This window comes from Aethalodelphis obliquidens, unplaced genomic scaffold, assembly GCF_003676395.1.
Source record: "Aethalodelphis obliquidens isolate GAN/ISIS:26980383/991018 unplaced genomic scaffold, ASM367639v1 scaffold1, whole genome shotgun sequence".
Classification (NCBI taxonomy): Eukaryota; Metazoa; Chordata; class Mammalia; order Artiodactyla; family Delphinidae; genus Aethalodelphis; species Aethalodelphis obliquidens.
The window spans coordinates 5,888,193-5,914,825 of NW_020837945.1; the positions used below are offsets into that span (position 1 = coordinate 5,888,193).

The following is a 26,633-nucleotide window of genomic DNA, read 5'->3' on the forward strand; positions in this document are numbered from 1 at the left end:
CACCTTACCCTCACCACCCTTGCACAGGTTTGACACTTACATTGTTTTTTAAAGAAAACTTTTCTAAATATTCCTCAAGGAACTTTGCAGGCAAAACATTCCACTCCCTTTCTACACCTCTCACATTTTAATCTAGAAAAGTCGATGACAACGATAAACCCTCCTTATTGCATACCTTGTATCCTTGTAACAAAGGAAGATTACAGCCCAAAGAAATGCAAGGAAACCCCAAAGAGGAAAAGTGGAGAAGGAAGTATTTACTGTTCAGTGGTTAAAAAATGCACTCAAATTTTTGTGTACTTGCTTTTCAAGTTAAAGAATAAAAAAGAAACAGTTACCTTGAATGTTCAGGCCCTCTGTAGACTAATCAACTCTTTGAAACTCTATTAGCTTCAGATCATCATAGAATTGCTCCATGTCTCTGGTCTTTTCTCTTTTTTTGCAGACGGATTTTGCTTATTCACTTGGGTTTTTCTTTTGAGTTATTCTTTTTTGCATATTTATAATGCTGTTTAGTTTCTAGAAACTTCCTATATTGATAAAGCAAGTGGATTTTTTTAAACTATATTTTGATATCACACAGCCCCTATTTGTCACTGTGCCACTGGACCCACTAGCCACTGGAGGTTATAGGTGAAACCAAATCTGAAAGAGAACTGATACTAGCTACATGGTATTATTGACCTAAGTGATTTTTGCATTTTAATAGTATTTAATAGAAAATGAAATGTGAGTGACTAAAGAATATTTACGAGAATACTAATTTCCTAACTACAGGAAGACAACATAAGAAAAAATTAATTCAATTTAAATAAGTGGTCTACTCTGCTTATTATTAGCACAAATATTTATCATCATTTAAAAATATGAGAAATAGGAGGGAAACTGGCACCTAGCTAAATAAATCTATCTCTATCCTACTCTACCACAAGAGCTAAAAGTCAGCCCAAGCAACAGCAAAAACTTAAAGCCTATATGGGTGCGGAGGTGCTATAAAATTGTGATGCTTTTTAGACGGGACATAATTTAATGCAACGAAGTACAAAATAGGAACTAATTTTTAATTATATGAATTTCCATCCCACTGCAGTCTCTCACCCTAATTTTTTTTTTTTTTTTTTTTTTTTTCAGTACGCGGGCCTCTCACTGCTGTGGCCTCTCCCGTTGTGGAGCACAGGCTCCGGACGCGCAGGCTCAGCAGCCATGGCTCACGGGCCCAGCCGCTCTGTGGCATGTGGGATCTTCCCAGACCGGGCATGAACCCGTGTCCCCTGCATCGGCAGGCGGACTCTCAACCACTGCGCCACCAGGGAAGCCCCTCTCACCTTATTTTTAACTAGGGAGAAATGTCTTCAAAGTAGTCTACTTCAACAATTTGGAATAAAATCATCTTCATTCTCCTCAAAATGCCTCTTTTTGTTACTAAGGTAACAAGAAAAGAGCTGTTTGCCAGAGATCCTGTGAGCCACACGACTTCTACCACCAGAGACTACATTCCCCAAAGACACCAACAGGCTTAGCTGCAAAATCAATAGGCAGATTCAGAAGGAGGAAAAGCTCATGGCCACTCCAATTCGATGGCCATCATTGTCCTTAATTAGGAAAACAGCAGGGGAAGGGCCCTTCTGAGAGTACAGAAGCAACATTGGCTGCAAGAAAAAGACACGGAGCAGCACATTCACAGGTAGGGGAGAGATGTCAGCAACTTCTTACCATAAAGAAAAACATAGCTATCAGACACTGAGATGGGACAGGTGAGCAGAGAATCGCTTCAAACCTACCTGGTGAACAAGTCATGGGGCCGGACCCACTCTTGCTGAACAGACACTCAGCATCAAGAGGCAAAATTACAGTCACGGGCTTTGCACGTAGCAGCCATGACTGCAAATCAATCAACGCCAACGCGAGAGAAGCAGAAGCAGCCACTCCCTCCAGCATAGAAACGAGCAAAGGGCACTGGGTGGAGAATTTATTTGTCTGCATCCTGACCCCTACACATGTGGACGGCAGTGACATTTAAACAAGGCTTCAGAGACTGTGTATGCAGCGGTGTGTAATATAAATACGACATAACAAGACATGACATTTGAAAACATGGACCGAATAATCAGTGCAACAAAAAGGATCAATCCCAATGGAGACAGAAAAGTTCTGCTGAGCATTCAGGCTCTGCAAGAGACAGATTGAGTTCAGGTTATACACAGAGAGACTAGAAATGAAGAAACCTCCTCCTTGGGACAAGATATTTGCTATTCATCTTTATTAGTACGATTGCTCTCTATAAATCTCTTCATTTTCAAAGCTAATTCTGAGAAAAGTAGCATAAGGCACATACAAAGAAATACTTTTGTCATATCACAAAGAGAAGTTCTATATTTTGAAATTTTTTCAGGGTATTAGAAGGTCTATTCATGCAGAGCAAAAAATTAAGCAAAGGCCACAAATGTCAGGCCCATGAAGGTGTGCATGTGCTATCTTCACATTTGATTTCATGTTGATATGATTAAGCAGGTATATGCATGGAGATCTAACCGTGTCGGATCATACAATTCCTCGGTGAACCCTGGATGTACTGACAGACGTGTGCTAGCTTCGGGCCAAAGCATTTTGTTGAATTTGGTTTGTGGGAAGAGAGTTGAAATGGTGCTTCGTGGCTTGGGTTTCCTAAAAGAAAGGGAAAATATTAGGGAGAAGACTGTTAACGAGAGACAGAGAATGTTTATCAAAAACTGAACTCTTCAACAGGCAGTCAAGGGAAGTATTGCTTTTTATTCTAGAAACCACTACTCATCAAGTGCAAAGAAAGGAAATTAATTTTTTCTCATGGAAAACCAAATGATGTTCATATCCTTTCTCTGTGCTAAACTATCAAACATAGAAGGAAGTTGATATCTTCCACAGACGTAGAGAACAAACTTATGGTTACCAAGGAGAGAAGGAGGGGCTGGGACTAATTGGGAGACTGGAATTGACATATATACACCACTATGTATAAAATAGTTAACTAATGAGAACCTACGGTATAGCACAGGGAACCCTACTCAATGACCTGTGGTGACCTAAATGGGAAGGAAATCCAAAAAAGAGTGGATATATGTATACGCATAGCTGATTCACTTTGCTGTACAGCAGAAACTAACACAACATTGTAAAGCAACTATACTCCAATAAAAATTGATAAAAAATTTTAAATGCAAAAGGAATTGAGAATGATGAACAGGGAAGTGTTAAGTAAATACTAAGCAGATATTATCGTAAAAGGGATGTAGACATTGTCTCCTAATACTGGTAGGGATGTCTGTGGGCCATTTCTCTTATAATTTTGAAATTAAATAGTCATAAAATACCATTGCTTCAGGCAAGAAAATGTAAGAATGTAAAAATAAAGACATAAGAGCCTTTGGAAATAAATTGGATTTCAACATTAAAAAAAAAAGAAGGAAGTTGACACCTTCAATTATAGTTTCCCCACCGCATTTTCATGGAAAATGGAGAGGCTGAATTTATAACTTAGTCCTGGGGGAGGAAATTGAAACGGTCCACAGCTAGACTGGAGGACAGTATTAAGCAGCAGCCTGTAAGGAGACAGAACTCAGTCTCAGACTATACACTGTTTCTCCTGGGGCATCAATTTAGCATCAATTTCAAACACAGGAAATGAGAAATGTTTCATAGTTCCATTCATTGCCACAGTCCTAGAACCATCTTTTCAAATAAAATGCCTGGCAGATCCATGAGCTATGAGGTGGGTTTGTCTTTAGACACTGAATGGTCTGCCCAGTGAAATGCCTTATTGCACAGCCATGTTGCATTTTCAAGAAGGACATTGGATCTCTCCGGGGGTCGGGAGTGGGTTTTAGGAAGCTGTCTGATTCCCTCCTTCAGTGTCAGGCATTTTGACCTCATGATAAATATGGTAATTCCAAACTAGAAGCCATCAGAGAAACCGTCAAAATGGGCTGGCCACAGCGATATATGCCTTTTTTTTTCCCCATAATCAGCCTATCAAGCCATCTGGCTACATGAAGGATTCCCTCTCAGCTGTGTCATTTCACATTCAACATTTTTTTATAATTACATTAAAATTGAATAATTTTAAAAGAACTTTACAAACGGAGTGAATGGAAATGAATTTAAACAGTATTTATGAGTCTTTTACTGTTGGGGGAGTTGGTATAATGATAAATATTGGCATATTTTCCTTTCCCATCATTCTTCAGATAAAATTTCTAAAAGTAAAACTCGCCAGTTTTCTTTTTTGCCAAAACTGAGCCCCTATTCATTCCTTAGAAATGGGATTAGGGACACTAATCAGACTGACAACAGACTGCTCAATAGTAATTTTTTATTTTCTTTTATTTAGAAGAAAATAAAAAATAAAGAAAGGAAATGGGATCACTTCCAAAAGGACAATCATTGGCCCTAAAATAGATGTCTATGTGTCCACAACGTGAAAGAAACCACCTGGGAAAACATCAAAGGATGGGCTGGATTTGCTTTGTAATTTGAATAAAGGAGTGATGAAACTTTCCTGGTCCGATAATAAAATGTGATGGCTACTCCCACCAGCTCCAAGATTTCCTAAAAATATAGTCATTTTTAATAGTAGTATTTTATGTATAAGTGTAAGTAAATTAAGAGGGGAGATTCTAATATTCAAATCGGTCTTTGGTACATAGAGCAGAGCTGTTTGTTAGCCGATATTTACAAGCACTGGGGATTTCTTTTTCTTTATCCAGCGGAAGCCTTTTGTCCGCCCTTCACTAGGCAGGCTCCAAGTGTGACCGCAGACCTTAACTGAAGACCTGCTGTGTGTCCAGCGCTCACTCCATCATCCTCCTCTTCTTCCTGCTCCCCTGATATCAACAGCCCCCAAATCTATCTTACATGTTTCAGCGGAGGCATAATAATGGACAGAAAGGAGACTAAAATTTTTTTAATTTAAATTAACAAGAACACTTATGGCACCAGAGCAAACTGTAAGCCTCACTGCCCTAGAGAATAAACAGCTGCCTTGGTTGCAAGGTCAAATAAAAAAGGTCAATAAAAACTAAAATAAATAAATAAATTAAATTAAATTAAAAAATAAAATAAAAAAGGTCAATAAAAACATAACATTTACATGGGTATTTGCTAACTGTCTGTTAAACCAGATATTTTTATAGCTCTTCATGATCTTTTGATGTTTTCATACCTACCGTCTTATCTGTATGGCCCACAATATTTGAGCATTTCCCCTGTGATCTCAATATCCACTATCATTATCTTATTAATATATTTATGTGGCACTCACCAGACTATTAAGAAATACATAATTCTTTTTTAATGGTCAGTATAAGTTTAAAATTACAAGGCAGCACTATGGAGAACAGTATGGAGGTTCCTTAAAAAAGTAAAAATAGAACTACCATACGACCCAGCAATCCCACTACTGGGCATATACCCTGAGAATACCATAATTCAAAAAGAGTCATGTACCACAATGTTCATTGCAGCTCTATTTACAATAGCCAGGACATGGAAGCAACCCAAGTGTCCATCGACTGATAAATGGATAAAGAAGGTGTGGCACATATATACAATGGAATATTACTCAGCAATAAAAGAAACGAAATTGAGTTATTTGTAGTGAGGTGGATGGATCTAGAGTCTGTCATACAGAGTGAAGTAAGTCAGAAAGAGAAAAACAAATACCGTATGCTAACACATATATATGGAATCTAAAAAAAAAAAAAAAGGTTATGAAGAACCTAGGGGCAGGACAGGAATAAACACGCAGATGTAGAGAATGGACTTGAGGACACAGGGAGGGGGAAGGGTAAGCTGGGACGAAGTGAGAGAGAGGCATGGACATATATACATTACCAAATGTAAAATAGATAGCTAGTAAGAAGCAGCCGCATAGCACAGGGAGATCAGCTTGGTTCTTTATGACCACCTGGAGGGGTGGCACAGGGAGGGTGGGAGGGAGATGCAAGAGGGAGGAGATATGAGGATATATGTATATGCATAGCTGATTCACTTTGTTATAAAGCAGAAACTAACACACCATTGTAAAGCAATTATATTCCAATAAAGATGTTAAAAAAAAATTACAAGGCAGCACGTGTACCTGTCAAAGTTACCTCAAGTGACTTCACCATATTCCAAAGTGTTTCCACATGAGTGTTTGGGCTAATATTGAATAAACGAATATTTTGATATAAATCAATGAATATAATTGAATAAATGTAATATCAAGCACTTATCCTTGAATCTCTAGTAGCAATATCTTTTTTCATGAGCAGCCAGCTCTGTGGTATTTTTAGGTTGTAATTTATTGCCATCGTCATGAACATTGATTGTAAACTCTCCTATGGATACATAAGTATGTTGGTCAGTAAAGGAGTCCATGTGATAGAACGCTGATAACACAACACGTCCTGTGCTTCCACTTAAATAAAGAGGAAGAGGAGGGAGGAAGTACAAAACAAACTCTTCCTCACCTCAAAGTTATGCTTTTTCCTAGAAATCATACCAACCACAGGCCTTTCTCGCCCTAGCGCCCAAGAAACGGGTCCGGTAGAGTTCACCAGCCCTGCGGCTCCAGGAAGGGGCAGCCCAGGGCCTCGGGAAGACAGACAAATAGATAGAATTGAAATCCACTTCTGTCACCAAGTGAAATGCGCTCTACATGGCAGACTGTAATAAACAAACTTTCAACCCCGAGCGATGTGGCTACCTGGACAAGTGGAAGAATAAAGCATGAAAAGGCCTAAGAATCTTCTTCCTCTTCTCCTTCTTCCTCTTCTCCTTCTTCTTCTTCTCCTGGCCCCTCCTCTTCTCCTTTCTCAGCTTCCTCTTCCTCCGCTTCCCCTTCTGCTCCCTCCGCAGTTATTTCTTCCGTCTTATTCTAACAAAAATTACATTATTGTTGAAAAGTGTAAGGTCAACAGACAGTAAGGAAAAGAGTGCAAAACATCAGACTAGAGTTGAGGGCCTCCTACACACCCCACCCGACACACACACACACACACATACACACACACACGCACGCAAAGACGTCATCTTCCTAAACACAGACCCCACAGGCTGGGATGGTTCTGCAGGGCAAAGCATTCATTCTAACAGGTTTCATGACTCCCCTTAAGCATATAGTCTTTACTCATATTAACAGACTGCTCTCATCTTGTTGCCTTTAAAAATTCAGAAGGCAGTTGGAAGAATAAAATACAAAAAGAATCTCAGCAAATAGAATTTTGTCAGAAAAGATGAAGGTTTTAAATGTATACGCTGGTTATATTTGTTATAGCAAGCTAATTTCTTGAAGCCAAAGTTATCAGCAACCTACATATATAATCTGAAACTACTTTCAAATTAATAATACATTTGTCTTATTTTTATATATAAAAATGGGATTTTAAATAATGGACACTTATCTAGTAAGAGAGAAACTAAAGAAATTATTATTGGAAAGATATATAGATAATGAAAAGTCACTGTATGGAATAGGCTAAAAATAACTTTTAGGTCTAAGAATAGGGATTAGTTTGATAAAATAATATTAAAAATAATGAAGCAGATCTATATTTACCATCCCCCCAAAAACATATAGATTAATTATATGAACAAAAGTAGATTACAGAGCGTATTCATCAAAGTTTGATAAATATGTGTATGCGTATGTAGCTAGTGGTTGTCTCTGGGTAACGGGGTTATAAGATATTTTTATTTTCTGTTTTTATCTGTATTTTCTAAATTTTCTATAAAGATTATGAATTTTTTGTAATTTCAAAAATCAACAGAAGTTTTGGGAAGGAGTTTCTTTTGACATTTGGGACCTTATTTAATGTTGATGATCTTCCACTGAAATACCTAGACAATACATGTGACCTTTGGTAAATATTCTCTCTGTCCTTGAGTTTTCATTTTTAATTTAGCCCTCTGATTAGCATTTTTAAATGATTAACCCAAAAATGTTCAAAAACAATATTCTTAAAAGTCTTGATTACAATAAAGGTCACTGAGATTTAGCTAACATGAGAGGATGGAATAGAAGTAGAGAGAATCCGAGAATGTCACTTTGGACCTGCCCCCAGAATCCACTAACATCCTCGGAAAAGATTCATCCTCACGTTCACATGATGCCATCCTTGTTAGGTGTTAAAGTGAAAACTCCCCAACACCCAGCTAATAAAGTGCAGATTCCACAGGCAAGTGGCAGGTGAGAATCTCAGTCCTGCTTCACTGTGACATGTAGTACCTCTTCCCCATTGTCAGCAAAAGGGGAAACAGCATGCTGACCTTGCCATGCTCAATTAATGAAAATTGTCATAAAGTTCCTCACCATGGAGTCCTCCCCCAGTGCCTGTGAGGAAGCAAAACAAAATTTCTCAAACAAAAAAGAGACCATTCTTTGAAGCTTTCACAATAAAACCAGTAGAATTTGAGTGTTTCAACAAGCAGGGAAAGAATGGGAAAGGAGAGGATTCATTTGTGAAAACTTAGATTGAGTTAAAGACTGTCCTCGGTCTTGGCAGCCTGCTCTTTCTCCTTGCTCATTTTCTATTACTCATTTCCATCACCAAAAGAAACTTAAAAGCTCTTTTTCTTTCAACCAACTGCAAGTTCCTAATGTAAAATAAATATGATTGTGTTGGAGATCAGACGGACTTTTTATCATGAGCATCAGAACAGTAGGAGTTCTTGTCTTGACCTCTACTTGGCAACACATGGGTCACCTAGAACCTATGTTCTAATCCAGTGGTTCTCAGCCTTGACGGAGTATCAGAATCGCCTGAAGGGCTTCTCAAAGCAATCTGCTGCTGGGCTCCACCTCAGGATTTCTGATTCAGTAGTTGGGGGCCAACCCTGAAAATGTGTATTTGTAGAGGTTCCCAGGTGAGGCTGCTGCTGCTCTGGGAACCCCACTTTGAGAACCTCTGCTGCAGTCTGTATTCTTTCTCTTAAATCACACTGGTTGATTAAGGCACTGTGAGCCCTGGCAACTAGCAGGTTTGGCATCACCACCCACCAAAGTCTTCACTTACCAGGGTGGGTTATGTTTGTTCCCATGCTGGTGTATCCAAGTTAGTCTTATTGTAATTACACAATTTAAATAAGTATCATGGAAGTCAATGAAATATGAGCATGAAAAGAACATTTTTCCCTGGGGCTTCCCTGGTGGCACAGTGGTTGACAGCCCGCCTGCCGATGCAGGGGACACGGGTTCGTGCCCCGGTCCGGGAAGATCCCACATGCCGCGGAGCGGCTGGGCCCGTGAGCCATAGCCGCTGAGCCTGCGCGTCTGGAGCCTGTGCTCCACAACAGAAGAGGCCACAGCAGTGAGAGGCCCGCGTACCGCAAAAAAAAAAAAGAAAAAGAAAAGAACTTTTTTCCCTATGTAAAATTAATGGAGTACTTTGAAAAGACCCATATATGTAAGTCACCTTAAAAACTTGTCATCAAATGATGTGTCATAAAGCTCGGGTGGCAGGGGGGAATCTGAAATCCAAAGAGCTTTATGCATTTAGAGTACTTTGCGAGTGCCTTTAAATTTCTGCTCTATTTTTAAAGAAATCAAAACTGGAATTTCTAGACAGACCAATGAGTATGTTCGTTAGAAAGACAGTGGGTAGTTCTAATCATGGGACTATTATTTAAAGAAAAGACCTTTGTCCTACATCCAAAAAATTGGCAGTAAATATACATTTACATATTTCAAGTTAAAATAAATGTTTAAGGCCTCTACATTTTTATGATATATGACTTTAATTGAATTATTCAGCTGGTCAACTAGCCTCCAGTTCCAAACATGGGATATGAGGTCTTCCTGGGAATGTTCGTTATCATTTAAGCATAGACCCTATAAACAAACATGTCAGCCAGCCCCCACATAGTTTAAATTGCATGTTACAGAGGATAAATTTTATCCCTTTAAATTTTATCCTTAATAACACTAATACTGTTTTCTAATTTTTCTTTTAATGTTTTAAATGTACTTTTAAATCTTATATCCTCAGTACTCAATTTTTTAATACTTCTTATTTTGTGCAATTCTTAATCTTTTATCTTTGTGAAACTTGATTCCCTGATATTTCAGTTCCTCTTATTCTACCTTTATTCATTAAGACATGTCTTTCTTAAATTCTTTATCTTAAACTGTATATGTTTCTTTTACATTCCTAATTTTAATTCTTTTTATAATCTTTTTCTTTCTTGTTGTTGCTGGGCATAGGAAGGACAGCAAAGAGGAAGGCTCTGTCCCAAACAGGCGGAGGCTCTTATTATCTCTCTGTTTGTCTCCATGCGCTCTGTCCTCCCCTTCGATCCTGGCTCCCCACAATGAAGATTCTCCACCTCAGCTCTACAGGCAAGCTGAAGGCATGCTCAGCCCTGGAGGGTCTTATCCATTGGCTGACAGAGGCAGGCTTCTGAAGGTTCCAACACACCACGGGTGATTCTAACACACACCACCACCAGATGAGAACCACTGTTCTACTATAACCTCAAGTTGGGGAGGCAGGTTAAAAATTCTTCTCAAGGCTCTGCCATCGCCGCCGCTGCTGCCGCCGCAATGCTGTCCCGGTCCCGCTGCCTGTCCCGGGCGTTCAGCGGCTCGCTCTCCGCCTTCCAGAAGGGGAACTGCCCTCTAGGGAGACGTTCCCTGCCTGGGATCTCCTTATGTCAGGGACCAGGTTACTCTGACAGCAGGAAGATTGTCATTTACAGCAGTAGTGTCTTCAGGGCTCGCTTTTTCGGAGCTACAGCTGTGTGCGAGGACGATGTACTTGCAGGATCTGTCGCGGAAGGGGATGTCAGGTGGGAGAAAGCTTCACCTTGCAGAAGGTGAAGTGGTTTGTGAGGTTGAAACTGACAAGACATCTGTTCAGGTTCCATCACCAGCAAATGGCACGATTGAAGCTCTTTTGGTACCTGATGGGGAAGAAGCAGAAGGAGGCACTCCTCTTTTCACACTCAGGAAAACTGGCACTGCTCCTGCTAAGGCCAAGCCAGCCGAAGCTCCTGCTGCCACAGCCCGAAAAGCAGAACCTGCAGCGTCGGCAGTTCCTCCTCCCCCTGCAGCATCAGGTCAGATGCCACCCACTCAGATGCCACCAGTGCCCTCGCCCTCACAACCTCTCACTAGCAAACCAGTGTCTGCCGTAAAACCCACGGCTGCCCCTGCAGTAGCTGAGCCAGGAGCTGGCACAGGTCTGCGTCCAGAACATCGGGAGAAAATGAACAGGATGCGGCAGCGCATTGCTCAGCATCTAAAGGAGGCTCAGAACACCTGAGCAGCGCTTACCACTTTCAGTGAGATTGACAGGAGTAACACCCAGGAGATGAGGGCTCGGCACAAAGATGCTTTTCTGAAGAAACATAACCTCACACTAGGCTTCATGTCGGCACTCGTGAAGGCCTGTGCCTGGAAGCAGCAGCCTGTTGTAAATGCAGCGATTGACGATACAACCGAAGAGGTGGTGTATAGGGATTATATTGACATCAGCGTTGCGGTGGTCACCCCTCGGGGTCTGGTGTTTCCCGTCATCAGGAATGTGGAAACTAGGGATTATGCCGATATTGAGCGAACCATCAGTGAACTGGGAGAGAAGGCCCGGAAGAATGAACTTGCCACTGAAGATATGGATGGTGGTACCTTCACCGTCAGCAACGGAGGCGTTTTGGCTCGCTCTTCGGAACGCCCATCATCAACCTCCCTCAGTCTGCCATCCTGGGCATGCACGCCATCTTTGATAGGCCAGTGGTCGTGGGAGGCAAGTTGGAGATGCAGCCCATAATGTACGTGACCCTGACGTATGATCACCGGCTGATGGATGGCAGAGAGGCCGTGACCTTCCTCCGCAAAATCAAGGCAGCGGTAGAGGATCCCAGAGACCTCCTATTGGACCTGTAGGAGGAAGCCATGTGCCCTACACATCAACCATGCAGGAACTGAAAACCAGCCTTCTCCCTGTCCCCTCACGGGTCCCGGGTTAGCCTGGTGACAGACAGGCATATGCTGTTGTTCTGAAGCAAGGAAACCAGGGCACTAGGTATCCAGCAGTCACAGCTCTCTCCTTGGTGTTCCTGCCAGGCTCTCTCCCTCTCTGCACCCTTCTCTTACATTCGAATATCTGATTTCCTTAGGCTTGAGGGAGAGAGAGAGCCTTAATGAATGCTCATTAATATTCCTGCCTTTCCTCCATTAGCCCTCCGCAGAGATAATTTTGCTTCTCCCCCATCCAGTATACCACAGGGAAACTGCCGGGGACCACGTGGTTAAGTTTCTATCTCTTGAAAGTCTGTTCTCCAGAGACGCCTAGGAGGGTGCTGTGCCTCCCAAGCTCGGAGCAGCCTCTGTCCTGGCTGTGCACGTCCTTACTCGGTTCCACCCGTGTGGAGGTATTGACCAGAGGCCAGGAGGTGCTGCTTTGCTTCTTAAATGGCATCTTCATTCTCAGCTGTCATTGACTTCAAGCTGCCTCTTCTACCTTTTCCAGGAAGCACAGGCTGGGGGATCTGGAGGGGCAGGGGATGGGTAGGCAGTGTTGAGGGGGAGGACAGATTCTGAGGTCAGAGGTTATCAATGAGACTGGAGCAGAGCCCAGGCCTGCCCTCACACTCTCCGTCATAGCCCTGTACCAGGAAGACCCATTTTGGCACAAGCACGCCCAGCCGTTGTGGTGCCGACCTTTCCAGACTGCTGGGACCCTTCTGCCACATTGTTCTCAACTAGAGCAGGTCCTAGCACATCGTGGCAGGGAGACAGTGCGTCCCAACCAAGGGCTGGATGGCGCCTGGCAGAGATTGGAGTGAAGGAGGCTTCCTGTGGACTGGCTCACATTGTCTTGAGCTTTTAAATTCCATTGGTTTAAGCCTGTGAGCTGAAGAAGCAGTTCTGTTCCTTCCTGTATCATGGCCCTTAGCGGGCAGAGCCTTAGCTCTTCCGCCACAGAACACAGGTCTGGGAGAGGATGGACTGCGGTGGAAACCAGCCCAAGATGCCAGTACACAGTGGGGAACCGGCCGATGTCAACTCTGAGGTACTGCCTTGGGTCTGGGCACAATCATTGGCGTTCTTCGGAGCATGGTTAAATGCACACATCCTGTCATGAAAGCTACTGGGCTTCATCGCTTCGTATCCAACTGCATCCAGTCCTGAGGCTGCTGACACTTGACACGGGGAGCCATTTATTTAGTGCAGGGTGTCCATATGCATTTTGAGCAAAGAAGCAAGGCTTGGGGGTTGGGGTAGGGGGAAGGGGTGGGAGCCAGTACTGATTGCCTGCAGCATCTCCTATGTCTTCATATTCAGAATTTGTAACTAAAATATTTAAGGAAGCTGATTTTAAATGCAAATTAAAGGGCAAATGTTCCCAAACAGGGTTAAAAAAAAAAGAATTCTTCTCAAGTCGCTACTGCTCCCCTTGTGGGAAGAGATGAATTAGGAGCTCAGGATCGACATATACACACTACTAGGTAAAAACCAGATAACCATCAAGGACCTACTGTATAGCAAGGAAACTATACTCAATAGTTCATAATAACCTAAAAGGGAAAAGAATCTGAAAATATATATATATATATATTCTATATATAGAATATATTGAATATAAATATGGAGAGATATATATATATTCTATATATAGAATATATTGAATATAAATATGGATATATATATTATATATATAGAATATGTAGAATATAGATATGGATATATATTTTTCTATATATAGAACATATAGAATATAGATATGGATATATATATTCTATGTATAGAATATATAGAATATATATGGATATATATATTCTATGTATAGAATACATAGAATATATATATATAGATATATATATTCTATGTCTGGAATACATAGAATATATATATGCATATATATATTCTATGTACAGAATACATAGGATATATATGGATATATATTCTATATATAGAATATGTAGAATATATATATTCTATGTGTAGAATATATATGGATATATATATTCTATATATAGAATATATAGAATATATGGATATATATATTCTATGTATAGAATATATAGAATGTATATATGGACATATATATTCTATGTATAGAATATATATGGATATATAGAGAATACATATATATATATGTATATATCACTTTGTTGTACACCTGAAACTAACACAACATTGTAAATCAACTCTACTTCAAAAAAAAAAAAAAAGCCCCCCATACACACATACAAATAATAATGCTCCCCCTGGGTAGATCCCCACTAGAAATTCTGGAACCATGTGGTTACCTAATGTCAAATATCTTCCAGATGCTAAGCAATGAGCTGCATGTTTAAACCTCATGGTGTCTAAGGTACACACCTGTGGTGCAAGACCTAAAATTAAGACTCAATACTATCTGCTGCCTTAACATCTGGTAAAATCGGGAAGACTTAAAATGGCCTGACCACTGGTTCACCTCGCCTTCTGCTCCCACAGACTGGGTCTCCCACCCGAGCAGCCCTCCTTATCAAGGGACCAGACACAGTGCCTCCTTATCCCCCAAAACTATGCAAACAGGCCAATCACATCCTCCATGTGGACCAGGGGACACCCCACCCTCTTGATACTACAAAGCCTGCCTCCCACTGCCCCCAATTGTTCACTCTGGTCCCACGTGACCCCCCCCAGTGGGGCCCTGCATGCATGGATAGCCTCATCCCTTGGGCTTGGAGAACGTGTGACTAATAAGCCACTGTCCATCTCACCTGTCCAGTGGCAGGTGTTGTGCCATTCCTGTAACCAGAGGGAGAGAATCCCTCCCTCACCAACAAAGTGAATAGGAGGCAATCAAACAACACCAGTAAGCACCATGCAAGCTGCATAAAGTGTGTGCTACTCAAGGGGGTGAGAAGAAAAAATGGAGAAGAAAACTCCACTGAAGGACTTGGCCCAGCCCGGCCAGACTTCACTGACGACACCTTCACCACAGGAGGCTCAGAAAGCCACACCCTGTTTCCCCATCAATCTCCCTTTGATAAATGTATCTCCATCTTATTTTATTTCTCTTCTTGGCAGGCTAAAGGAGGACTTTCTGGGAGTGTGGGTTGCATCATGTCATTCTCCATGCGGCTAAAGCTGCAACTCTCTCACCTGAAAGATGCTTTTGTTAAGCACAACACGGTTGTGAAATATGCTACTGTACCTCTTCTGTTGCTGTCTCTCCCTCTTCTTCCTTAAGTCCACAAACAGAAATGAAAGAAAAACATAAATTCGCATAAGTTTTTAAGTTGAATCTAAAAATTAAGCAAACTGTATAGCCAATATTTTGTAATACTGTAAATGAAAAGTAACCTTTAAAAACTGTATAAAAATAAAAAAATTAAAGCACATAAAAATTTTTTAATTTAAAAAATAAATGGAAATTAAGCAAACTATAATAAAATGCATGTTTATCGAAACGAAAGACATCTATTTATTGAGAAAACATATCAATAGCAAAGATATGATAACTGAGCAATGCCTACGTAGTTCATGCATTAGATTTCAATATTATGAAATTAAAGACATATTTTCATCACTCTTACTCCTGAGAAAATATAACTAATTAGTAATACTGCTTAATTATATGTTTGATCCTGTATCTATATCCAAAGCATATTGCAGACCTATAGAGCTATCAGGGAAAATTCAAACCATATACGTAAGCAATTAGAAAATTTGAACAAAATTATGGCTTTTTGGCTTTTATGTCCTTATAACCATGCCTTTAATTAAGTTTTGAACCAATTAATAAAAACAGATCAAAACCTTTTTCACCATCAGAACAAAATGATAACATTTCTGAACGATGTAATATTTAAGCACGGATTTCTGGTTAAAGAAAGAAACTTTGAAGTAAGAAAGGGTGAGGCCATCCTGGGCTCAAACAGGTCTCCACTCTGCCAACCCACTGGAATTTCTATTTCCCCCTGATCAAAGTGGGAGAACCAGGCGATATCTCCTAAAATTGCAAAGAAATAAGAACCTTCCCATCCCTGAGCTCATGGAATTTTGGACTGAGGGAGTTGAAAGCAATCTCATATTTGCTTATATCCTCTTACCCAGGCCCTTCTATGGACAGATGAGGACACCGAGACCATAGAGTTAAGTAATTTGCCCAGAATCAGAGCACAAGTAAGTAACATGATCAGGACTCACTTCAAGATTCCTGGTTCCTAATTTAGTCTCTTTCCTACTCTACCACGCTGCCTCTCAAGATTCTCGTGGAAGGCAAGTGGTGGAGGAGCTACCACACTGCCACCTTCTCTGGCCCAGCCTCACGTTTTTGGCCAGTTCCAGAACAATACTCTCAGATTTCTGAGACCGGCAAAGAAAATACAAAATGTGAAAACCTGATCTAGCCAGCCAAGACTGAGTCAGCCCAAGACGTTCCCCAGCACTGGGAATCTCCAAATCAATTCTGGCAACATAGCAAGTTTTAAAGCTAAAATAAAGTCCAGGAAAAGAGAGTCCTTCACTTGTTGCAAAATCCAGGTGTTGGTTTTTTGGTGATGTGTTGATTGCACCTCTTTAATATTGTCTCATTCTGCCCATGCCTTGTCCTTCCTTTGCCAGGACCGCCATCTTCTCTCACCAGGGTTACATCACCTCTAGTCTTCCTTATCTCCAACCTGTTCTCCACACAGTAGCCAGAGATACCACTCTAGAAGACAACCCACCTTACCATGCTGCCCTCGTGTTGAAAACTTTCCATCTTTTCAAGATAAATCCATAATCCTTAGAACGGTTGATAAGGCCACCATGATCCGACCCCTGCTCACCCCTCTAGCCTCATGATTCTTTATTTCAGCTAACAGTCACATACAACTTTCTCACATCAGCGACACCTTCCAGGACACTGCTTAAAACAATCTTTTCAAGGAAGACTTTCCTGACCCATAAGCCTGAGTTAGGGGACTCCCTTATTTGCTACCATAATCATCATTTATTTTTCTGTCTCCCTAACTAGTCTGTGTACTCCTTGGGGCACAACTTGTGTCTTTATTCATTTTTGGATCTCCGGGACCCAGCCACTGTCTGGAACCAAGGTATAAGCTCAATAAATGTGTTAAGTGACTAGATAAATGAACCTATAAAGTCTCTTATTAACTCTTTAGATCTCAAAGAACATTCATTTTCTTCTTATCCACATGAGATCAAATTAAAATTCACTATATGCAACACAGAATTGTTAGCTATGTAGAGTTTTACACTTCTCTAAATCCAATTATTTTTATTAATTGTGTACAGCTGAAACAAATGAATTAACAAAAAACACACTATTAAAAATGGGATTATCCTTAGAGCTAGGCTGGAGAGCAGTAGGGGTTCTTACAGGAATAAGTGCTAATCTCAACTTTTACAGGTTAGCTAGCAGCAATTACCGAGGGACCTAGGGCTTTATCAGTATCTGAATTGACCTTAATTTCTTGAAAGAGACATTAAATAGAGAAAGTAACTGCTCAGAGAATTTATAGAAATACTTAGCCTCAAAAGGTCAGGTAAGCTTTGAAGAACCTTGGCTATGACCATCACCAGCTCCACCAGAATAGAAGCTCATTTTCAGTCCCTGGACTGCCTCGCATATGGCAGCATTCAGTCTGTCAATAAAATGTTGAATGAAGGTATTTATGTATGCCACTCATGCCTCAAATCTTTCTTAGGAGGAGGTGGGATATATTAATAAAATAAACTTAAACATCCATCCTTAGCTCACAGAATTATAAAGTGTCAGAATTAGGTAGATCCTTAAAAGTCATCTATATACAACGCTTGAATTGATTTTTATGGTTGGCAAATAATTGTATTGGCAAAAGGTTATTTTTAAGATAATTATAATCACATGGTCAATTAAGTTGAGATTCTGCAGGATCTTAGGATAGGGTATGAATCATTCACTTGACGAAGCTACAACTTAAAATCATTTTACCTTGTTGCTCTTCTAAGAAAGCTAATCAGAGGAAGCCTTCAAAGTCTTAGAACCTCACCAACAGTTATTTCTGTTGGGAACCTGGCCAGGGAGGCAGGCTGCTGATGCGGCACGTGGCCAGGACTAAGGACAGCTGTCAGCCACGGTGAGTGTCAGGCAGTGGCTGGTTAGGACAAGTGGCTGGTGTGGAAGGAGGGTGGGGGCCAGTCCAGAGGGACCTGAGGAGGGCAGCCAGCCTCAGAGCAGCTGAAGGTCAGGGGCAAGAGCAGGGTTCTCTCCATCTGCAGACAGTACAGGGACACAGCCTTAGACTCACAAGCTTGTGGAGGACCTAAACCAATGCCCACCCCTTGGTTGAGCAGCTATCCTCAAGATAGATTTTGGAGGAAGCAAAGTGGGGAAGATTTATAGACCATAATCATGTAGTCAGTCAAGCCAAGGTCTTAGAAGATTTTGGAGAGGACCATTGAGTTAGCAGAGAATACCATGTAAAATACTTTGACCTCGATGGAAACCAAACACCAAGATACACAAGCTGCGTCTTCTCCATTTCCAGGGTTTCATAATGTTCTCATGACACCCCCAGTCTGTAGTCCTCTTCTCAGTGTGCCCAGAAGCTGAGGGGGTCTGCTTTCCTCCTTTACTCCTCTGGTACTGTTCACAAGCCTCCCCTCTCCTCTTTATCCCCTCATCCCTCCCTGGGTCAGCAGGGAAGGGGACCATGAAGTCTCCTCTCTACAGGGGGACTGAAGCTACAGGTGACATCTTCTTAGGCAGGAATGAATGATCTTTTCAGTGTGCACCATCTTGCCTCCCAAACGCTGCCCCAACCTGTCAGCAAGTAGGAAATATACACCTCGGCATCTTGTGTGTAAGAACCCCAGAGGCTTGGGCTGGTGGTCAGGGGAAGCCCATCTCGCTAAAGGAGATAACAGTTTCTGTCCTGATCTCTTTTTATCAAATCAACGTGATATTCTTCGGTAAATATTTTCCCCATTAAAATGGCATCCTTTGAACATTTGCAAGTGTGTACTGAGTAAACATGTGCAATAGTTGAGATCAGATGAACACAACTCAGACACTCACTTAGCTGGTCTGTCACTCGTTTTAACACTGCCAGCTGCTGGAGGGAGCTGTTACCACTGTACACTTGAAAATGGTTCTTAACACACAGAGGAATGACTTTTAACACACAAATGAGAGGTTTGAAAAAAATGGCCAACCCTGAATAAGGTCTGCAAGTCTACTTAACAGAGATACACCAATGTCATACTCCTGGTTTCCATCTCCTACTGCAGCCATCTGAGATGTCATCATTAGCGGAAGCCCGGCAAAGGGCACACAGGACTCTGTACTACGTCCCTGTGAGTCTGTAATCATTTCAGAACAAGAGGTTAAAATACATTTGTGTTCCTTGTCATGAATAGTATGGCTGTATATACCAGAATAAGAATTCTCATTTTGTTCTCCCTACTACCCAAAATTAGAGTTACTGTCATTCCCCACACTCCAAGAAGACAGCCACACACTTGTTCTGGTTCTCCGCCTCTAGGGAAGAAGTTATAAGCCTTGCTTATCAAAATCCTGGGCTGAAAGAGGTGAGGAAGCTAGATAATCCCTGGAAAAACGAGCTTGGAGCTTAGGGCTTGGAGCTGAGGAGATGAAGCAGATTGAAGACAGAAGGGGGCAGACGGAGGTGGGTGTTCCAGGAGGTGCTACCCAGGCCCTGCTTAATGTAGACGCTGAACCAGGGACCACTGAGGCATCTGGGAAGCACCTGGGCACGATGTACGAGGAGGCATACAACTGGTCACTGTGAGAGGCATGGCCACTTCCAGCCAGGGCAGAGGACCTGAACCAAGCTGAGGGACCAGCGTCAACAGCTTCCAATAGGCAGCAGGAAACCCATGTCAGAAAGCCACCACCACAAAGAACCAGGGCCCTCTCCCCTCCAGTCACCACTGAAGACCCCATGATGACTCTAAGTCCCCAAGAAGGAGTGAGTCTCCAAACGCTTCACCCAGATTGAATCTCCTGCCAGCCAGGAGGTGGGGGCATAAAGCAGATATTATGGTGTCTAGAGAAATTGGTGATGCTGACGGTCCACGGCCAGAAGTGTTATGAACCAGATCTGAACCCGCAAAGATTATGTTATTTATATCCCTCACGGAATGTTGATTAGAGAAGGAAGCACAGGGAGCTGCTGTTTAGATACAATGGGCTGGAGGAGCAAAAGGTACAATTCCATGAGATTTCCCCAAGATGGTTTCAACAGAGCCAGAGATTTTATCTAAAAGCCTTGGATTTATCTGAGAAGAATCTACTGGATGTGACTGGTACTTTAAAAATTCACTTTAACAATTTATTGGGTTGGCCAGAAAGTTCGTCCGGCTTTTTCCCATAACATCTTAGGGAAAAACCCAAAGGAACCTTTTGGCCAACCTAGTACAATAGCCAACACATGGAAACAACCTAAATGTCCATCGACAGATGAATGGATAAAGACGATGTGGTACATACATACAATGGAATACTACTCGGCCATAAAGAAGAATGAAATAATGCCATTTGCAGCAACATGGATGGACCTAGGGATAATCCTACTAAGTGAAGTAAGTCAGAACGAGAAAGACAAATACCATATGATATCACTTATATGTGGAATTTAAAATACAACACAAACGAACTTATCTACAATCAAAAACAGACTCACAAGTATAGAGAACAGACTTGTGGTTGCCAAAGGGAAGGGGTGGTGGAGGAGGGAAGGATTGGGAATGTGGGGTTAGCACATGCCAGCTATTATATAGAGAATGGATGAATAAGAAGGTCCTACTATACAGCATAGGAAACTGTGTCCAATATCCTGTGATAAACCATAATGGAAAAGAATATGAAAAAGGATATCTATATAATATGTATAACTGAATCACTGTGCTATACGGCAGAAATTAAATACAACATTGTGAATCAACTATACTTCAATAAAATTTTAAAAATAAAATAAAATAAAAAATCATGTTAAAGAGGTAAAACACATGATCTAATTGGCCTTTCCGATCATCACAAATAAGCCCATGTAAGCCTGGGTGCACAGCCAGGAAAGATGTGATGTCAAGTAGCCAAGACGGCCTTCCCATCTTAACCTTGAAAAACAACCCCAAAACCAGAAAAAGACAGAAGGTTCTTGAAGCACAAAATCCAAGCATCCCAAATATCAGATAGTTTTTGTCTCTTTCTTAAATGTCAATCGAGTTTCCTATATATTCAGTCCCAAAGCTAATCACGTTATGTCATTTTTAATGTTCACTGACCAATCATAGTTTTTTCCTTACTTAACTGAATTACAGCAAGTCAAAGAGCACGTACCACTTGTCAAACGGGAAAAAGTCAAAATCTCTCTTTATGTAGAATAAATATTATTAAAGAGTTGATCATTAATGTCAATACTATATTCATCTAAAATAAAAATGTCTTCTATGTAGTCATTTCTCCATCGCAGCCCAAGCAAACATAACACAGCGATGTTTTTAATTCCTGTTAGGATTCACAAGACTATAATTTACTTTGTAAAGGGCTCACAATTTTTAAAAATATTAGCAAAGAGAATCCCCAAGCTGGATGGCTCATCACTTCACTGAACTAACCAGCCCAGAGGCTGAGACACTGAAGCCAACCCTGCCCCTGCTGTAGAAGTCAGGGTCTGATTTTAAAAATGCTGTCTTCCTCTTGGTCTCGTGGGAGAAAGGGATTGGGGTGTAATGTTTTTACCTTTGTCTCTCTGTCTTAAAAGGAGCAAACTGAATTTCAACATGCAAATCAATAATGCTGTACCAGTGCATTAGGCAATCCATGACAAGTTCAAATTATAAAATGTTTTTAAAGATGTTTATAAATTACAGGATAATTAAATTGTCACTCTATTTCACCTTAAATTGATTGTTTCTGAATTATACAGGCTGCCATGAAAGCCCACCTAACTTCTAGATCAAGACAGACGATTTCATCTTTCTTCAAAACAGAAACGTCAAAGGGTCTTAAATCATCAACATTTTGAAATAGCAGTATTCAAACACAAGGGAATTTACTGCCTCGGTTCCTCCCAAATTTAAATTCCTTATGATAAAGACAAGCTGATGCCACCCCCATTTTCCACAACATGGTTGTCAGTCTTGGCCCCTTTCCTAGTCACATTCCATCTGCTGGGAACAAGAATCCAGTGATCTTAAAAGCTGTCCACATCTCTCCTGGAATCAATAAATAGGTACAAATGCAAACCATCGGGGTTTGGTAAATAGTCTTTGCTACAATTGGCCCAAGGCAGAAGCCCACTGAAATTCTCCCAAGAGGAGGCTCAGCCCATTCAGGCTCCCTCGGTGGCTCCAGGGTTTCCCCTTTGCCTGGCTTCCCAACCACATTTTCAGAATTCCTTGAATAAGTAGCCCATCTGATCCACCATTATCTTAGCTTGGTGCTTCCAGAACCACAGTCTCCCCTCGGCCCTTTACCCTGCGGCCCCTGCATTGGAACGCATTAGAATTAGCTCACAGACCTTGCATCAGTGGGGCCCTGAGAGTCCCCTGATTGGCTTTGAATTGGTGTCAGTTTCCCTCCCCCAGGGACCCTATTATCCTCTGCTCCCATTGGCTTCCCACAAATCTTCTTGGTGGAATTGCCAACTACAAACGGGCACTTGCCATCTGCCTCTACAAGGATTAAATCATGAGCTGTTGCAGTTGCTGACCTTCAACACCCCTTGAAAGGAGTTCAGGGTAGAGATCAGGAACGAGGCACTCTGTGCTCTGGGAAAAACTCGCAGAACAGGTCTTCAGATAGTTAGATGCTTCCAGGAGAAGATTTTATGAGCCCAATTCTTGCATCTCCTTGTATCTAGAAAAGCACTAAAATCCTTCATGGTGACGTCTGCTCCTCGTGACAAGCAGTAACCTTCACGAGACGAGCAGAACCTTCTGCAAAAAATATGCTCTTGATGGCATGGACTCCCTTTTATCAAAGTCACATATGTACTGACGTTTCCCGCTACCTCTTAGGAGCAGTTTCTCAGAGCTCTCTGAGGTGCTATCTCCCGGGCTATAGTCCTCATTCTGCCCCAAACAAAACTTAACTCACAACGTTAACGTTGTACATTTTTTTTAAGTCGACAAGTGTGATAAGAGTCCATCACTACGCATGACCAAGGCATAAGGTCCCTTGCCTTAGAAAGAACATGAACCCAACCTAACCGTAACAACACAAAGACAAAGCATTAAGGCCTTGCGTAGCCTGTCACTCCAGGCCTGGGTTCAGGGTCCTTCCTCTGGCTTCCTTTCAGCCCTCTACTCACCTTGAGCACAGCAGTTAACACATTAAGTGAAAACTACCTGCTGCCTCCTGGCTAAACCCTCAGTTCCTTACTTTCACGCCCACTCTCGTGCGCCCAGAAAGAGTCCTGGCACCTGGCAGAGCTAAATAAATGCTTGTTGAACAGAACTGAATCCAGTGAAACTACAGTGAAAACAGCAAACACTCACATTCTTCTCTGGGGATTCCGTGAGGTCGCCCGCATCTTCACTGCCTTCTTTTTGTGCCTCGTGTTGTCCACTTTCTTCAGCCTTCTCTGTTCCCTGGTCATAAAGGAAACCCATGGTATCACTAACCTTGGATAAGCTTCTAAGGTGACACCAGACCACACGTGCTGTGGTTTCCTTATTTAGATACACAATACATAAACAAAGCAAACGTGGATGTCTGTGTATTAGTCACTTAACCCCTAGGGTATGGGATCACCAACCCTCGACATTGCTGATTGGATCTGTCGGTGTAAGTCCATAGACCCGACTCATGTGCATGGTAGAGTAATAAAGACCCTAATAGGAGTTAATTCACCCATTTAAGTCTTGTGAAGAGAACTCCAAAGGATTCCATATTTAGGGAATATTTATTTTCTATTGCTTTTGTGGAAAGAAGCTTTATAATTTTAGAGATTAAAAAAGAAAGATAGATGATAGATAGATAGATAGATGAGGTAGACAGACAGACAAACAGATATGAAAAGACTAGAACTGAGTAGACATTCTGAGTAAACGGGTCTCCAGGAGATGGTTCAAGATACCAGCTCTTACCTCTGTGTTGCTCTGTGCTTCTCCTGCCACATCACCATTGGGAAGGGAAGATGCTTCCTTGGGCGATTTTGTCACCTGCATCATAGAAATTGAGAATGTCTGAGAATTTTCTTGAGGAGAAATAGCTTGCATTTCAATACCATTTAACTATCCAAATTATGTTTGTCTTCATCCTTCATTTTATCTTCACTACGACACTGTAACCTTATTCCATAGGTCAGTCACCATCACTCACAGCTTAGAGGCAAGAAAATAAAGGCAAAATATGTCACATTGCAAGTTAGGGGCAGGGCTAGAATACACCTTCTACTTTATGTTCTCTTGACTTAACCAGTGGTTCCCAGTCTCTTAAAATATTAGGTTATTTTTCTCATCAGAAGGAAAAAAATTGTAACTATGTGAGGTGATGGATGTTAACTTATTGTGGAGATCATTTCACACCACTTACATATATTAAATCATTATCTTGTACCCCTTAAACTCATACAATGTTATATTTCAATTATATCAGTAAAAATGGGGTGGGGGTAGGATCTGGTGATTTTTATTACAAAGGCACTTCAAGCTCACGGGAAAAAATTAAGCCATATACACAATTTCCAGTTCCAAGCTTCTATGATACTCAATATTAAAAATTTTATATGTACCTAACTCTACCTTAATACATACATAGAGGCTATTTTTGTTTCATTTTTGTGGTTTTTTTAAACAGATATGGGAACATACTATGCACAGTTTGATTTTTTAGCTTAGTACATCATGTACATTTGTCCAGATTAATTCATATGGTTGTAACTCACTGTTATTAACATCTGCTTAATATTAAATATATAACAACTTATTCAAATATTTCCCAGTTTATGGTTTTTCAGAAAGTTCACACGTTTGTGCCTGTACAAACAATGCTATATTAAAATGAATAAAATGGTGGGGAGGATTAATTTCTTTCTAAAAAAAGAAATTGTAGCGATTTACATTCCCATCGTAATATGTGCCTGGCCCCTTTTCCTTATCTCCATGAGCAATGAAGATGATTGCACTTTTTAATCTTTGCCAACCTGTTGGGAGAAAATGGAATTTCATTTTTGTTTGTTTGTTTTGTTTTGTTTGCGGTACACGGGCCTCTCACTGTTGTGGCCTCTCCGGTCGCGGAGCACAGGCTCCAGACGCGCAGGCTCAGCGGCCATGGCTCACAGGCCCAGCCGCTCCGCGGCATGTGGGATCTTCCCAGACCGGGGCACGAACCCGCGTCCCCTGCATCGGCAGGTGGACTCTCAACCACTGCGCCACCAGGGAAGTCCTCATTTTTGTTTTAATTTACATTTTCCTCATTACTGGAAAGGAAAGGCATATTTTTCATGAGTTTTAGCCACTTACATTTGCTATTCAGATAAATGCCTTCATATGTTTTGCCCATTTTTACGAGTTGTTTGTGTTTTATTATCAATTTTTATAGGTTCTTTATACAATAGAAATATTAGCCCTTTGTCAGGTTACAAGGTTTTTTCTCCAGTCTATAACTTTTTACAAATTTTGTTGGGTTTTTTTGTTTTGTTTTGTCGCCCTTTATGTACACAAATTTATCTAAGTTTTATTCTCTGAAATGTATTTCTATTATTTCGTATTAATTATTAACATCTAGAGACTTAATCCACCTGGAATCTAATTTTGTATATGCTATAAAGTAGGGCTCTGTTTTCTTTCAGATAGATGACAAATTATGCCCGTACCATTATTTTTCCCTTGAATTGAGATGTTATTTTTGTCATTTATAAAGTTCTATGTATGCATTTGGATCTGTTAACACACTAGTCTATATATAAATATATAAACATATCCATGGATGTATTTATCAGTTCCCATGCCAATATACAGCTTTTATCACTGTAGTTTTTAACATAAATTTCAATATTCAGAAAGGCAAGACTTTGCTACACAAAATCTCCTTTTTCAAGATTTTCTTGGCTCTTCTCAGACATGTATTATTCCAATTCATTTTAAGATCATTTTTCCTAGTGTCAAAAATATTAAATAGGCTTTTCATTGAAATAGCACTAAATGTATTTATTAGTTTAGGAATTATCACTCCTTATTGTTAGGTCATCCTACTCAGGGCATCATAGGTCTCTCCATTGCTTTAATATTTGTTGGTGTCTTTCAGATAAATCTATTCCTAAACATTTTAGAGATTTTTATCACCATTGTGAGTGAGATATGTTTTTTACATTTTAACTTCCTATCCATTATAGTTGATATAAATAAAAGCTACTAATTTTTGCATTTTTTTAATCCAGAAACTTAATAAACTATAATACTAATTCTAATGGATTTTATTGGAGTTTGTTGAGATTTCTAGGCATACAATTACATCATACACAAATAAAGATAATTTTTATATTTCATATATGCTAAATATATATAAGATATTTCATTTTCTTACTTTTTTGTAATAACTGCAGCTTCTAAAACAATGTTTAATAATATGGTGATGACAGGCATGCCTATCTTTCTTCTGATTTTAATGCTTCAGTATTTCATGGTTCATTAGGATACAGTTTTCTTTTGATAATTGGTTTTTATAATA

At 40.7% G+C, this 26,633-nt stretch overlaps 1 protein-coding gene and 1 pseudogene across 1 annotated transcript in view; one reads left to right on the plus strand and one right to left on the minus strand.

Annotated features, from left to right (window-relative positions):
* Nucleotides 1-2,239: 2,239 nt before the first annotated feature.
* SH3BGR (SH3 domain binding glutamate rich protein) overlaps nt 2,240-26,633 on the minus strand; it is a 64,399-nt gene continuing 40,005 nt past the window's right edge. Inside the window, exons 4-8 of the mRNA XM_027094439.1 lie at nt 24,050-24,124; nt 23,459-23,551; nt 15,162-15,191; nt 6,722-6,892; nt 2,240-2,664 (exon numbers count right to left, since the gene is read on the minus strand). Of these exons, the coding sequence (XP_026950240.1) occupies nt 6,755-6,892; nt 15,162-15,191; nt 23,459-23,551; nt 24,050-24,124 (336 nt within the window). The 3' untranslated portion in view covers nt 2,240-2,664; nt 6,722-6,754. The remainder of the gene's footprint in view (nt 2,665-6,721; nt 6,893-15,161; nt 15,192-23,458; nt 23,552-24,049; nt 24,125-26,633) is intronic.
* Nucleotides 10,539-11,948, plus strand: LOC113613516 (dihydrolipoyllysine-residue succinyltransferase component of 2-oxoglutarate dehydrogenase complex, mitochondrial pseudogene; annotated as a pseudogene).